The sequence below is a fragment of the Trachymyrmex septentrionalis genome, unplaced genomic scaffold, assembly GCF_001594115.1.
Source record: "Trachymyrmex septentrionalis isolate Tsep2-gDNA-1 unplaced genomic scaffold, Tsep1.0 scaffold51, whole genome shotgun sequence".
In the NCBI taxonomy this organism is placed as follows: domain Eukaryota; kingdom Metazoa; phylum Arthropoda; class Insecta; order Hymenoptera; family Formicidae; genus Trachymyrmex; species Trachymyrmex septentrionalis.
The window spans coordinates 2,871,928-2,888,963 of NW_017305683.1; the positions used below are offsets into that span (position 1 = coordinate 2,871,928).

The 17,036-nt window shown below is 32.9% G+C and overlaps 1 protein-coding gene across 1 annotated transcript in view; it reads right to left on the minus strand.

The window, feature by feature from the left end:
- LOC108751640 (dipeptidase 1-like) overlaps positions 1-17,036 on the minus strand; it is a 129,033-nt gene that overhangs the window by 11,090 nt on the left and 100,907 nt on the right. Inside the window, exons 5-7 of the mRNA XM_018491924.1 lie at positions 15,680-15,812; positions 9,934-10,084; positions 5,296-5,365 (exon numbers count right to left, since the gene is read on the minus strand). Coding sequence (XP_018347426.1) covers positions 5,296-5,365; positions 9,934-10,084; positions 15,680-15,812 — 354 coding nt within the window. The remainder of the gene's footprint in view (positions 1-5,295; positions 5,366-9,933; positions 10,085-15,679; positions 15,813-17,036) is intronic.

Here is a 17,036-nt window from a genome sequence, read left to right on the forward strand (position 1 = left end):
AATGGATAGTAACTTGGAGTAAAAAATTATTAAAAATAAATATTCGGCGATTTTTAGTTATTAATATCTTGTTAATTATTGCGAAAATTACAAAATGGTAGAGGACTTTTCGACTTAGTTTTCCGTTCTATCTACGCATAAAATATTTGGCAGTCATTCTGGGACACCCTGTATATATAACTAATGTTTTAGATACTTTAGTGAAATCGTTTTTTGCGTGTGAATTTTATTGCGTGCGATGTAGTATATTAATAAAAATTAAACAAAATTGAAATAAAAAATTAGGCTTTAACATTAAATCAATAAAATAAAACTAAGATTATTAATTAAAGCCAATACGGTTGTTAACACGTAAATTTAATTATTAACAAATTGCATACCTAAGTATTGCAAATGTTCTTTTGTTGTTTTTAGTGCAAAAAATAATTTTACGAAAGAGAAAAAAGGCATGATATACAAACGACTTGCGAACTCCAAATAAAGCCATTAAGAATTATGCTGCAAATAATTATATCGCAAAAATTTTATTATATAATAAAAAGAGATATTATTTCAGTGATTTTTAGCATGTAACTGGCGTGTATAAATTTTAATTTCTGCTTGATAATAATACTCGTGAAATTTTTTGATCAATTTAGATTTTATCGCGAAAATTTTCGAATTAATTGCGGTAATTGTTACCGCATTCGACATCGTTTTAATTCTTTGCGAAAATTAAAAGGGAGGAAACCAGTTTTGTAGTCTGTATCCCGCGGCGCGGTGAACGAAACGGCGAATTTTCGTGGTGTAATCCGATGCCTGTTGCTGAATATCGAGCGCGTGGCGGGACTAGGCGAAACTAATCGTCACATCCAAAAGCCGCAATAAAATCAAGCCCCATGCCATGTTGCAACCGTGACAAATACAACGCCGCGAGCTATCGCTATAATTTCACGATACATCACCGCGTCGCGTTAACGGTGATTCAAGATGCGTTTGTGTACGTACTCGCGCACCAGATGAAACAGAAAATATAGGTCGTTCAATAGAAATAACAGGCCGAAGGAACAAGGGAGTACAAGGGCAAAAATATTCATCGAATTGCGCATTTCGTCCACACACAGGCGCATCATACAAGCGATAGCAAATTTATTTCAAACTCTTTTTACCGGGGGCGTAATGCGGGATGGATGATGCTGTCCATCGTCGGAAATGCATGCCGGTATTTACAGCGGCATGACGTTATGGGAGGTTGAACTGTACGAGGAGACATGAGCACGCGCGGGGAATTTTCAAATAATTTTCCATTTGTCTTTCCGAACGAGCCGTGGCGTCGCGACGTTTCCATTTGAAACGACACGCGAAATTTCGTTTCGGCTGCCGAATATATAAACAGGCGGTTCCGAGAGACTTAGATTTCGAGATAATGAGTCACTCATTTACGATTCTCTTTAATTACCAACATTTCAAGTCGTCTACGCGGCTGTAAAAGTTTGTCTGTATATATGTTGAGATTCGCCAGTAAACATCAACTAAATGTGACATAACATCAATGTTATAATTTTATTTTGCATTCAACATTATAATTGTAATACAACGTTTGTGTACAACGTATGTTATACGTAACAATTATTGAGTGTGAAATCATAACATTTATGTTGTGTTACTTTTAGCGTTTACAGGGTCTCGTATAACGCGGAGAAATTTCTTTTGTTTGAACAGAAAATCAAACGCGAAAGAGGAGAGATTTTTCTTCTTTGAACAGAAAATCAAACTAACGCACGAGATGAATTATTGCTGATAAAAAAAATTTGGTATTATAGACGAAGGAAAAGAGCGATATTAAATTCACTTTGATTGAAACGTTTTAACGTCGGACATTCGAAACGAACGGTTATAAATGTAACGTACGTTACGCGTCATCAGAGTTACTTGAGTGTGAAATTATAACATTGATGTTTATCCTTAATTGATGTTTACTGAGTCTCGTAAGTAACGTAAAGTCGGAGAGATACATTTCTCTTCTTGCAACAGAAAACTAAACTAACGCATACGAGGTAGATTATTGTTTTTGATAAAAATATTTTGGTATCACAGACGGAGGGGAGGAGCAAGAAGGGAGCGATATTACTTCCAGGACTTGTAGATTATCGGAATTTCGTGGTGAAATGTTCGCCCGCTAGCAGCAATAACACTTTTGTACCGTTGGTGTTTCAATATAGCCAGCGGTGTGCTGCGACAATCGAGACACGGCTAGGCAATGCGACTTTTCGTTTGCGTAGCAAACAAAATAGAACACAGTTGATATCGCGCGTACAGGAAATTCTTTTTTCCGAATAATTTATTGTAACCATGGCTCAGCCGTATTTACCGTTTTTCGATAGTCAGTTACAATGAATATATGCTGAAATAACGTTATAACGGAATTGGCAATATTTATTAATTAAGTTTTCTTTCTTCGATTTCCTGCAGTAAAGAATAAATTGAAGGACTTATAAAAATGTGCAATTTTATAAAAATGTGAGTTGGTCAACTGTTTCCCTTTAACTTTAGAGTTTATTTTTTCTATTTTTACAAAATCTGGATTAGTCTACTGTTGCAGTCCTTTGATTATACATGATGGAAAGAACGGTTTTGCTGAAACTAAAAATTTAGCTACTTTCTAAATCTGAATCAGTGGATAGTCACTAATTAACATAACAAGTGGCATTACTTTGCACCGATAATCAGTGAAGTTCAACTAAAAAAAGGAAGAATGTTTGAGCATCATATATAACTAAAATACTGATATTTGCACGTTAATTTCAATCTTCCAATATCATATTCATTGAATTAAAAACCTAAAACAAGATTAGTTAGGTTAGAAATCTCACATTTAATTCACTGATTACCAGTGGCATATTTGGCACTGATATCAGTGATTATCCACTGATTCAGATTTAGAGAGTAGATATATATTTGAAAATAGTTTTGTTGGACCACCAAAATAATTGTTGAACTGTCAAACATAATGAGCAATGCTGTAAAAAGTTTGACATTTTATAAAATGACAAAGGCTTTATGAATAAATCAATATAGGAAGGGAGCATAAAAGCCAACGCTAGTTCTTGTTGCGAAACTAATCTTTATCGCATTCGGTTCTTATTAGAATAACAGAATTAGATGTTTCGATCTTCATTCGCGGTCATCTTCAATATTTAAAATTACAATTAAAACTACACATTAAAATTCCGGATAGCTTCTAACAATTTTAGCGTTAATTTTTCTTACAATTTTTTCTTACAACTTGATTGTGATGATTAAAATTACAACGATTACACTTGACATTTTTTAGCAACTAACTTGAGCGTTTATGTAATTATTTCAATGGTACAACAGAATTATTTTCAAATCAATATTTGGCGAAATTTTTAAATAATTTAGTAAAATTTCTTTTTCCAATGTAATGTGCAGTAAAACGTATAAACTAAATATAGATAGCAAAAATCTAGATCGTCTAGGCGGCGGCGAATTATTTCAGACTTTTAATTGTCGATTTATAGATGGAATATCTATAATTAGCACTTTATGCGGACAAGCGTCAATGACAAATGGCAGAACATTTAACGTTGCGCATAGAATTTTTCTTTGGAAGATATCTGTGTCATTTATTAATATAAAATTTAGTCATTGCAAGGGATGTGAGATAACGGTAGGTGATTCATATGATTTACGTTCTTACGCGTTTTTCTCGTCCGTTTATTTCTTCCTTATTTCTTCTCGAGTCTACTACCAGCAGTGTTTCCTTTCTTTATTTGTTCTTTTAATCAAAAACTGCCATTGTCATAGGATTATGAATTTTGACAAAAACTCAATTAATGCGAAGTTATCCGATGAGGATTCGTTTCCTTCGATTTTTTGGACGAGAATCACGCGACGCTGAACGGCAGAAATTCGCCTCGTCGAGATCGGCGAACTTATGCGTTAACGCTCGAAATCCCTCGACGAATTCTACGCGCGCGAAAGTGGGTCGGGATATAATTTTATGAATGCGGCGGAGCGACGGGAGTGATAAACGGAATGTAGGTCGGACGCGATCAGTCGCGCGTTCGTTGACGATCATTTCCCCGGTTACGTCGTGGAAAAATAATTCCAGCCATCGAGATCGTGAAGCTACTATCTAAATCCCGCTACGAAAATTGGGAACGTCCCTGATGTAATGTGCCGTCGTGACGTCTCGTTTATTTAGATATTCCAGAAGGGTAAGCCGGTGGGAAATTTTAACGTACAAGCGCGAAGTGTTATAGAAATTAGCAGGCATTATTTTATGTATTTATGCATTTCATACATTCGCTAACAGGCGATTTAAACGCTAAACTTTTTCCATTTGAATAACAATATTACAAAAAATATGAGTGCGCATTTAATATCATGGTGTTAAATTTGGTGTTGATATAAGCGCTAACAATAAGTATGGATATTTAACACTATGATTTAAAACTTATGGGATTAAATTCACACATACTACAATATATTGGTGATTATATCAACGGTAAGAATTATATTTAATATTCTCTAAATTGTTTGGAGTGGACTTTCACTATAAAGAGCGAAAATTGAGCCACTTTCTCTCTTGAAAAATAGTGGCTCAATTTTTAATCTTTAAGAGTGAGATTTCACTCTCTGGAGTGAGATTCACTCTCTAAAGGTTTTCCCATTCAGTATTTTTTGTAATATCGTCCAAACTTGGACGATAATATTAAAATGGACAAAATTTAGCATTTAAATCTGTTAGCAAATAACACTATGAGTTTTAAATCATGTTAAATCCATATGTTGATATTTATATTAACATCAATATATGATAAGAATTATATAAATATTATTAGATATCTCATAGTGTTAAATCCACACCTATATTTTTTAGAGTGAACTTGTAATAATGTACATGCAAATATAGAAACAACATGGAATGCTCTCTCTGATTCCATATTGATATTATTATTTATTGAAGAAGCATTTTATTTCCGTAAAAAAAAAAAGATGAAAATGTTTAATGCAATATTCGCGTATATCCGCAGAGTAACGAAATTATAATCTAAACTGTCGTACGGTCGTTTCGCGGAATAATACTGGGACGCATCTTGGCCGGAAGTCTACAGTATTATTTTTCTGCAGAATGTCGGACAACTCCGTCCGCGGTCATAAAACGGAAACTCTTTTGGAAGCATGTATGTACACGCGGACATTTTTTTTTTGCGAACACGATATTTCCCTGTTCACTACTGAAAAAGGTAAATCCGCAGTGGAGCGCGTACAATGTAAATGTTGACTCACTTTCCCAAATTCGCTGAGGCCCGGCGTGGAGTCCTGAGTGTTGTTCGTCTCGCCAACAGAACAGACTGCCCTGCCAAGAAAATGTCTGTTAGAACGTTAGTTTGCGAGTCTCGCTGTGAAAATCCAGCGGTCGTACTGGGTGCTCGCGCTTGCTTTCTGTCCCCTCAGACGAGTTTCAGACGAGAACGAATAATATGTTCTGAAATATCACGTTATCTTTCATACGTATTTATTAGGCGTACATTTTTATCATGATCCATTTATTATTATGTGAAATAAAATGAATTTCCAATGACAGCAAATCGTCAATCATAAAAACGTGTACATCATTAATAAAAAAATTAGTCACTTGATTTACTCTGTTTTACTAAATTTATTTATTTGATATTATACAGAATATTATTTATTTGATATCATACAGATATTTATTTTTTTGATATTATACAGAATATTAAGTGTATTAGTAATAAGTTTCTTTAATGGAGTTTGCGTTTGTCCGAAACCCGAGAAGACAATCTTCAGTTTTAATATTTTTAGTTTTTATGACAAAATTCCATATTTAATTTTGTATGTGCGTGTGATATAATTTTTTTTCATCGGAAGTGATTCTGACATTAAAAAATTGGCCGTAAAATTTGTATTAGATTTTTCTATTCTTAGTTTTGATTTAGACACACGTTGGAAACGACTCCTTTCTATTTGTATTTGAGGAGGCACATTTGAGAAGCGTTGGGTCAAGTAATTTAGGTCAAATGTACATAAACTCCACGCGCGCTTTCTGGTTGCACACTTCGTTATCATATAGCCTTTAGAATCGTTAAAGCAATTCGAAGCTCATTTGAGTTCCATGAAACTTTTCGGAAGTAACGCGTGTTTCCATTTATCCATTTATTACGGTTAATTCTTGCTATCTGTTAGATATAAATTAATTGTTGACTAAAGAAAAGTTTTGAAGTATTTATACAAAAACTGTGTTTCGAGATCGCAAATATGTTATGACTAATAACTACGAAGCTGTATAATTTTTAAGTATTATTTTTATAGTAGATTTTTCCTGAATATAAATTTGATATTTTCTCAATGAATTTTATAAGAAATTATTATTCATCGCAGTTTCATAATCTTTCACAGGTAAATATCTTAGTAATTATAACTAAGTATCTATTAAAATAAATATTATTTTCAATTAATTGCGAGATCTTGTTCAATATCTTGTTCAACTTTTTACACTTTTAACATTTAATAACTTTCATAACTAAACATTTGCATAAATTTAATTTTTGTAAAGAAGTATGCATCTTTAAATTTTCCAGAGAAGCTATTAAGATTTGAGTCGATTGAATATATTTTGCGTTGTTTCTGTCTGTTTAATAAAATTACATATATCAAATATCGAAGAAATAAAAGTAGGAAGATCAAGATACACGTAATACGAAGGCGCGAATGCTATCGAGAATCCGATAATTCTTCACGGTCAATTCTCGTTTCCAGTGGAAACGCCAGGAGATGATTCGGCATCGTCATCTAGAACTGTAGAAAATTCAATCGGGTCCAACAATCTCGCGTCCCCAAGGAGAAGAGGCAAGACATGCGACAGAGACCAAGAGAGATGAAAGAGAAAGAGAGAGAATAGAGTCGGAGGCTGACATTAAGCCTCGGGTACACGTCCAAAAGCAATTCGGATATTGTCCCAATAAAAGCACGCTTTTCCTCATGGATGCCGGAAATCTCAGGCCGCAGAGATGAAACCGCATTTTTACGACGAGTTTTCCTCAGATATTCTCTGTATGGTAGGCTTCTCTTTCATAGACGTACACTTTTCTGAATGTTCCAAGTCATCTGTTCCTTTATAATTCTCGTTACTTATTATAACTTTTATTATAAAAAAATTAGACGTTGTCCCTAGTTCTTCTTATTACGATATATTTATGACGTTACATGTTATGGGGGCACAAAATTCCTGAAAAGGATTACTTGGATTTAATTTTGATAAATAGAATTTAGTTAAATAAATAATTTAAAACAAAGCATTAATTTTAGAAAATCTAATTATAAAAATTTAACAAAATCTAAAAATAATTTAACTTGAAATAATTTAACTAAGAATCGACGTTGATGGCAACAGTACAAAGTGTCTTAATTTCAAATGTGTCATTACAATTATTATTTGTTGAAATTAAATTTCACATCTATTTTTGGAATGAAGACTTTGCTCTCGTTCTTTTCCTTAATTCCGACGGTATTCGATTTGATGCTGAGAAAAGATTACTTCCTGTGTCGTGTGTATCGTAAAACGACATTGGCGTAATTTTAGGAAGAAGGGCAAAATATGTACTATATTTGAAAGAAGATTTGCACGTCGGTGGGGCTCGACGTGACTCCCGATTCTTATTTACTACGGTAAGCGTCGCGGGCGGCGTCGAGGGAGACATAAAGCAGGCGAACATCGGAAAGAGCATCGGTGAACCAGGTCGGTGCCCATTGTCGTATAATACTTCGACCTTAAAGCGGCGTTAGAGTTAGTAACATTGGCGGTCACCGTCGTAATTTACATCTCGAAAGCTACCGAGGCATCTAGCGTCGCTCTGCTCGAGACGTAAATCCTATTTCGCGTGACAGATAACACAGAGTGAGATTATTACGGTTCGAGCATGATTCCTCGCGCTCATAAAAGATATAGTGGGCAGTAATATACGAGTACACGCGGTCGATGCACGCAGTTGACAATCTCGACAACTTCAGCATCGCAATCTAATGATCGTTCTCAAGTTTCGTGAGGAAAAAAGAAAATAACTAGAATGTTCCAAACTTTAGTTTTCAGATTATGAATATTATTATGCTAAAAAAAAAAAAAATGAAAAAAAGGGAGAAGCCTCGCGAAGTTTGAGAGGATAGAAAAGTCGAGCGAAAATTTTTCGTTGGTCGGGAATAAAATTTCCTTTCGACGAGAAAGATCTCCGTAAATGACCATGGCCTCGTGGTAATTAAACGACTGTGGAATCGCACGGGAGCCGAATGTCGCTGTTTCGTGCGCGTGTAGCTTTGTTTTATGACCCCGCGTAACTTGCAGCTCGCAAATAATACAATGTTGGATTTTCCGTGAAAACGCAACTTGTCGCGGTTCATGTGACCCGGATCGAACGGACGCATAAAAGCAGGGACTTTATTTACAACTCCACACGGCACGCAGCATCACAAGGGATGCATAAACCTTAGGTTAAAGATCGATGTTTGAGATAGAGGAAGAAAAGCGTTTCTGTTTCTGTTCTATTCCATTGTACGTCTCGCAAAAAGTGAGCTTATCATAACAAACTAATATATAGAATAAAAATAAAGACAAAATTTTCAATGATAAAATATACAATTTTATATTTTTTAATTTTAATAATATTGAATGAATTTTTTAGATAATTTATATTTATATAATATATTATCGCAAAAAAACGTGGAATTATTTAGGTTAAAAAATTGTGACAAATAAGCAATAAGTTCGTAGTAGTGATATATGTAAAGAAACATAAATAAGAATGGGAGCGTACTGTTTTAAATTTTTATCATAATACTAAGCTAGATATACCAAATGTATTCTTCGGCATGAATAAATGATGCAGTAAATTTCTCTCGAAAACGGACAATGTCAGACAAAGTCAGCAAAATTGGAAAATGGAGTTAGAATAATTTAAAGAATCGTCTCTTACAGTAATTGATTAAGGAGATTAAATTGTAAAAGTTAACTTCTGTATTCTTTCTGATAAGAGGTGCTATTCTACTCTCTTTCTCTCTACAAGTAGAACTCCTCCTTTGCTGTAAAGTTTCTTTTTCAGGCGCGCCGAAAAATAAGCAGTGGCTTTGGGGTACTTTCGAAATTACCAAAAAGAACTTCTGAGCGTCCAGATTTCAGGCTATTTCGGCTCTCGGTTAAGCCGATCAACCGTGGAATTGGTTTGCCTCTAAGAGTGGATCGTGATACGAAGTACAACGAGTCTCGAGTAAAAAAAGAATCGGATGTTCGATGAAGGAGCGGCTTGTACACGGAGAAACTTCTTGAGGGTAAGAGAAGGCGTGACAAGAACGATGGCGAAAAAACGAAACATCCCTCAGAATCTTGATCTTGAATGAGAGAGTGCAATCTTCAAACTTCAACGAATCGTGTGCATTGATGCGAGGAACGTAACATCGAAAATTAAAGTGAATTTTATGGCGAATTAATATTTTAGTAGGGAATAATTAATCTTTTATAAAACACTGTTTAATTAATTAAATCGATTAAATCGACAGAATGGTTAATTCTGTCTATAATTTAAAAGGAAATTGATTCACAGAATAATGTAACATGTATAAGATTGTTACTTTTATTTTAAATTAATTAATGTCAACCTTATAAAGTGCCGTAATCTATTATTAACTGTAATTTATATATAACATGAGAAACTACCAGAATATATTAGCTTTTATTATTACTTTTTTATTTCTACTCGTGATTAAATTCAATTACAATGCTCTTTCTTGTATCGTTAATTTTTTGCCGCATAATCGGTTTATTATGAGCCTGTTATTCTTCTTATTGAGCTCTAAATCGCGATAAATTAATTATTCTCAAGACAGGTTCTTATGCGCTCCCTCGTAATTTATACTCACCAGGAGGTGTCACACGCATGTGTCAGAGTAAGATATCGCGCTCCCAGACCGTAAAACGTCCTGAGGACACCCAAGGAATTCCCCAAGGAATGGCCACCTTCTACTCCGATTAGACTTGCGATCTTGCCTTCTCTGTGCGCCTCGATGAGACCTACACATACGTAGGAATATATTATGATTTAATAAAAAAAACTCTCGATGTGTGTGTATCACATTCTCTTTAAAATTCTTCTTAAAATTATAGTTTCTCTTTAAATCTCTTCTTAAAATTATAGTTTCATTACGTTTTAGCAATTTAACGTTGTAAACATAAAATTGAAAACTGTAGTAGAGTACTATCCACGATGAACTTGCCAAACTCAGAATATTTAAACCTTGGGAAACACCCAAGTAGGTACACGGAGTTATTTGAGGCTCATCTTACCGCGGAACTTTGAATCATCTTCGGTGAACTTTGCTCTCGGCCGAATTACAGCTTCTTCCGTGAATCAACGAAGTTTCATCCGTTTTTTCGTCGTGCCCACCCCGTCGGCGCGAGTCTTATAATTTTTCTCTTTTTGTTCCCCGAGCGAGATTAAAGTGACACTTTATGAGATTAAGCGGGGCCTCGGGATCGTGGAATTATGGTGTTCATAGATTATTTACGACCTTCGTCGGGTCAGACCAGATCGGACGGAATCTCGGAAAGTCGGTCGCGCTTTAGGCGGGTCACGGGAATGAATGAAAAGATCGGTAAAAATCGGCTTTCAGATCCGCTTTCGGAAGTGCTTTCAGGAGTGCTGTCGATCGTCTCATTGAAACTTTCAGACCACCGAGACGGCGTGGTGGGATATTAAAGCCTTCTGATTTATCGTACTTTATATCGAATATGTCAATTTGCACGAGTTATTTATTTAACTGCATATCATGGATTTTAAATCCGCTTTGTTGCAATAGTAAAAATATACGTATATAAAATTTTATATCTACAGGATGTCCGGTAAAGACGTAAAAATGCTTAAGGGTAGATTTTTAAGGTCATTTTAATACTAAAATTTATTTTAATATTAAAATGTCGAGGATATAATGGTTTTCGAATTATAAGCATTTAAAGTTAGCGAATCGTATTGTCAAAAATTTGCGTATTCAGATGCGATACAACGCAAAATATTATAAAAGTGGAAACTCATTTTCATCTCTTTTTAATATCGATGTAAAGATTACGTATGCAAAGATAATATTATTGATATTTCTAATGATCAATATTTATTATAAAAAATTATTATAGCCTTGATATTTTGATATTAGGATTTTCATCTCAAAATGATCTCTGCAGGAATCTCCTCTTAGGAATTTACGATCTTTACGAGATACTCTCTCTAACCTCAGGATTAATGATGTGGATTCGTCAGATTCATAAACTTTTATCATCCTGTTGCTTTCCATTCTTTCATCAATAAAAGTTCTCACATCGCATTTTTTATTGCTATACCCATACTATTTACGATATTTTGTTTATTTCTTTGCGCAAGTTATTGATTGTTATTAGTGCTGGTCAATGTAATTAAAATTTAATTGAATTTGTGGATCGTGATGGCTATAAATTTTTATATAAAATAAATCCGAGGATATGGGATTATAATTAAAAAACATTGAATAATTACAAAGAAAAACTGCAATAATAAATTGATATTAACCTAAAGTTTTTACGCGCTCGCTTGGTTCATCCTTTTATCATGCCATACTACGATAAGCTAAAGCGTTTTATAGCATTTAATAGGATTTAATACCTTTTATCTTGATACAAGAAAGCCGCATATTCTCTTCAGAGAAACGCGCCACTGATCTCGAAAATTAAAAAGCTGTAATCTTCTCTTGTAACTGTTCTCTACCTTTGCTGCTTTGAACGAAACTCGCTCGGAAGCAGCTTGCCTTTTCCCAAAAAATAAAACGAAATGAATATGTCCTCTACTTTAATAATGTCCCCGTTTTGATATTAATTGATACTATATTTTATAGTAAGCTTATTATTATACAATATATTAACATCTAAAATTCATCCGATATTTTCAAGGAATATAATGTAATATTATATTTAAGAACGATTTCACAAGTTGTATTATACGAAAATGATGTTAAAACATAATTTACTATTAAAGAAATAAATTTAGGACTAAATTAAGACAATTACTGTAAATAATCAATTTATTTTATACAATTAATTATTGTAAATAATTAATTACATAAAATAAATTAATTATTATAACAATTATTGTAAATAATTAATTTATGTTGTTATCAAGATTTTGTTTTTCTATTGATTGTATAAACTTTATACGTATAATACTTGTTTCGCTGTTATATATACATATTTTTTCCCTATATGAGCTAAAAGAAATCAGAGTACACTATTAAATATATTCTACTAGTTAATTTTTTTTAACCCTAATCGTATTCGCAAGTTCATGGATGTAGATATTTTTTTCAACTATTATGAAAAATTGTTTAAATGTTTTTCACAACCTTACACAATTTTAAATTATCTAACCTTATTCTTCGAATTTTGATCCTCAAAATGAAAAAAATCATTTACATAACTTTAAACAACGATACGATTAATTTAAAATGCACTGGACTCGCGAATACTTACAGTTACAGAAATTTCGAAGAGTGAATACTGATTAGAGTTAATTAATAGTGTTTTCTTGGTTCGTCAAATTGAACGCGATATATTTTGAAATGAGTTTTTTGTCTGTTTCAGACACTGTTGTGGGACAGGTTTGCGTGCACGAGCCGCTGGCTTTTCCACCTTTTACCTTCTTTATGCCACGACCTCGTTTCCACTTCCCACTTGGCGAAGTTTCTCGAGCTTATGAAAATGGCTGACAGCTTTCCGGACCGAGTTACTCGCGGTAAGTTCCATTGCGAGACTTTCGTTGCGAAGCAGTGCCAGTCCCATTTCTTCACTTGCTCTTCATAAACCTTTTCATATTTCAACGGCGTGCGTAACTTGATTTCGCATATGTGTCTAATCAATTGTCCGTTTGCATAAGCGTATTCGTTGGGAAAGAATCAAAGTTTTCTTTGTCGGAAGATCAACTGTAACTTATCAACTGTAAAGATTATTTAGTTTTTAACGTGAGATATTTTGACAAAAGTTTAAATTAAAATTATATGAAGATAAGATTTCTTTGTGATAAAAAGTCAACTACCGTCCAAATTAAATTGTACGCCTTTTATTATACAATGTATTATATTTGCATCGCTCGAACTATTCGCTAATTACCATTCATTAATTTTTAATTGTTTTTTAGTTATTTATACAGCAATATTTGCAAAAGCTTACGTAAAATATTATGTTCTTATCTCTTTCTCGCGTAACCTCGATTCGATTTCAACGAGCTTATGAAAATGGCAGTCGGGTTTCCGAAGTGAGTTACTTGTTGCAAAAACTTTCACAAGCTTTCGTATATCCTTCCCACTATCCTCTCCTGTTTGGTATTTTCTTTTCTTTCAGGCAGTTCGTTCTTTATTTTAACATCGGTGTTGCCTCGGCATATTTTCTCTTTTTTCTCTATAGGTACATTGTAAAAGTAGCTATTGCATATCGATGAAATTTATTCTCCATTAGTCGATTTCACTAACGTTCTATAAATTCTCGTTAACAGACGATAAATTGACCCATCAATTTTTAACTTAAATGAGTTTTTGTTAAAAATAGTGGTGGCTCAACAATCATCAGCACTAATGGACGTTTGCTAAATAAAAAAAATTTGCATTCAACATTCGTAATCTTTTTAACTTTTTTTTAACTTTTACTGTATTGAGATAAACTTTTGATATATCTAATGGTTTGTAACAATGTTTTTAAAAATACTATATGATGTTTAAACTTTACGCTATCTTCTTCTATTTTATATAAAATATTTTTAATGTGCGTGCAATGCAAATGTGATGATAATTAATTATTACATACATTAAGTAATTAAATATCCATAACATTAAAATGATAACAAATTAGTTGGTATTTAAACAGAATACAAGTCATCATGACATTAAAGTGGCACTAAAGTGATTATTAAAAGTCATTTTTCGATCAATCATAATTTATTTTATCGTTACTTTGACGATATCGTGACTTGTTGTTCTGCTTGGGAATTAGCTCAGATCAGTTCGAAGCACGAATTAAGTGGTAAAGGTCCGTCATAGATCCAACAGGTATTATTTCTTCTAATCTTAATATTCTTATATAAATTAATAATATAGCTCACTTAGAATAAATCAATATAAATAATTAGAAGGGCTACGAGCCAGTTAAAAATAAATTAAGAACATTCAATATTCAGAACTAAATATAAAGAAATACAAAAACAAACGTTTCGACGCCGATCGGGTCTCAATGTTAAAACAAATTAAAAATTATAATGTTACATAAGTTGTCGGATTCTCAGATCAAAAATACAATATTATATAAGTTAATTAGTAGATTTAAAAATGTTGTACATATCGGATACTCCTGTGTTTTCACTCTTTCTTAAAAAAATGTGTGGTTTATTGAAATTTTTAATTGTAGAACATTGAATCCGATCAATGTGATTGATACACTGGTAATCTCATTTTTCTTTTTTACTTTTATTTAGTCAAAATTTTGTGAGTCAAGCGTTAAAAAGAAAAATGTAGTGGATATTACAATCCATATATAAGTCATAATGCGGTACCAAAGCAGAGAAACAAGTAACTTCCAATCTCCAAGGGCTCGTAATTCTTCTAATTATTTATATTGACTTAATATTCTTATTAAGTCAAATATTGTCTCTGATATTTCGTGAATTAGTAAGGACCCTCCGTGGATTCTGGCATGGGCGATAGCATAATACTTTTGTCTACTGCTGATAAATCTTCTACAATACCTAAGTTACGCCATCGAATCGAATCCAATAACGACTTTCCTCTTCAACTTCGGAGAAGTCGAGCAATTAATAGCGGTCCTTTATCCTCTTGAATCGTCCCGATAAGAAAGTTTCTCTGAGACCACCGCTTTCATATCTATTGGTACTACCGGTTAGCGTGTTACATTTAATAACATAATATGGCGGTCACGAGAATTCTTTCAGTTACAAAAGGTTCAGTTCAAATAAACTGAATTGCTCCTGATGACACAACGGAGATTCTTTCATTCGATAATACTTTAGAGATTCATATTCATTGTACGCGCTTTGCTATTGTTGACATTTCTTATACTCAACTCAATGATCTTCACTTTTCACTTGCGTTACTTAACACATTTTGTTCGTATATTATTAGATAATATTTGCTCATAACTCATTTTCATTTATTAATTGGTTAATTATACGTAATTGTAGTTACCAAATGCTTACAAAGATGCAAAAAGGATATAATTTTACGTCTTTAAATTGATAATAAAAACTAAATAGCGCAAATATTAGATTGTCTAAAATCGAATTGCAATTTTTTGTATTAAAGAAAAAGGAAGAAATAGCTGATATCTATGAAGGAAAATTATTGTTACGCATATTATTCACATAATATGATAAAAAATTGTACATAGAAAGAATAATATATCACCAGTATTAATTAACAGCAGTTTAACTACTAAAAAATAATCTTATTAATTTAATAACAGTATGAAATATATTGTTATTAAACAATAGTTATTAAATGTTAATTTAATAACAGTATTAAATATTGTTATTAAATTTTGTTTTTTTTTCGTTGAGAATATACACCAATGTGTGTACACACTTACCTTTGACGGAGGTAACCAGGGTTAAATGTTGAGCATTCATTTCGGCGAGTCGACGAATTACGTCAATCTGTTCCAATGAGAGTTGAACTGCATTTAACTGAGCGGCACCGCAAGGAACGTAGGCTGACCAAAACTGAAAAAAAGAAATATATCATATTATTAGATATGTAGAAATGGCCAGTGATTGCGTTTAGAAATCATCTAACATTGATTTCTATATATGAAATACAATTTAACAAATGTTTTAAATTAAACAAAACTTTTCAAATTGAAAAACTAACTTCTCCTTACATTTTATCTCATTTTCGCCGTACACAAAATCGATTGATTGAAAATATCTTTCGGAAGAGAAAATAAGCGAAAGAAAGGGTTGGAAAGAACAAAGAAAGCTAATAATAGCTTTGATGTATTTTTTAATTAGAAATTTTATTCAATTCATAAATACATTTCTAGAAGCTACAATAAAGTATCACGGTGGATCTTAAATGAAGCATTATTAATAGTACGTCGTATATTTTTTTGCGTGTTTTGATATATCGCGTGACTCCGTATTACACAGTGTTATAATACAGTCACGCTCAATTACTCACAATGCTTTAGAATTATCGGCGCGCTAAATGTTTCATTAACTCTTTACGCTAAAGGGTTTGGATTTTATTTCCACGCGGAAATACAGTTATTTTATCGCGAAAGAAAGTTATTTGAGGCTTTTTACCGATAAGAGGAGAATTACGTTACTTTTCTGATTACGTTATTTTGTAAATTATCGGTACTTTTATTTATATCATTTACTTAATTACTTTGCATCATTAAAAACATGGTATTTTGATCAAAGAAGTAAAAAAATCTTGACGTCTTTGAGATTAATTTAATTAAGAGAGAATTTGATTGCTATAATTGTACGCGTGTATAATTATAGGTTTTTATATTTATTTATTATGGTAATAATAGTAATAATAGTGAAAGCAAGTAGGACTATATATCAGTCCTTAAACATCATCTAGATTTCAAAAGTTCTTCTGTGATTCCTGTGTCAGATTGTCAGTCCCTAGTCAGTCCCTAACGAGCTTTATGAGACTGCTTAACCTCTCCCTCTTTCGGATTCCAGGCTTAATGTAGCTCCAGGATCTATCTTCCTTCAGGTTCTTAGGCCTAATATAGATTCGAAAATAGATATGTCTATTTTCGCTATGATATAGATATACATAGATATAGATTTGTATCTTTCTTCACATCCTTGTATTTAATACAGTCTTAAGATCTGTATTTTTTTAACCGTGATTCTTCGATCAATCTCTTACAAAATGAGATATATGTAGAGTGACGGGGGGTCAGGATTGAACTTAGGACTCACTGA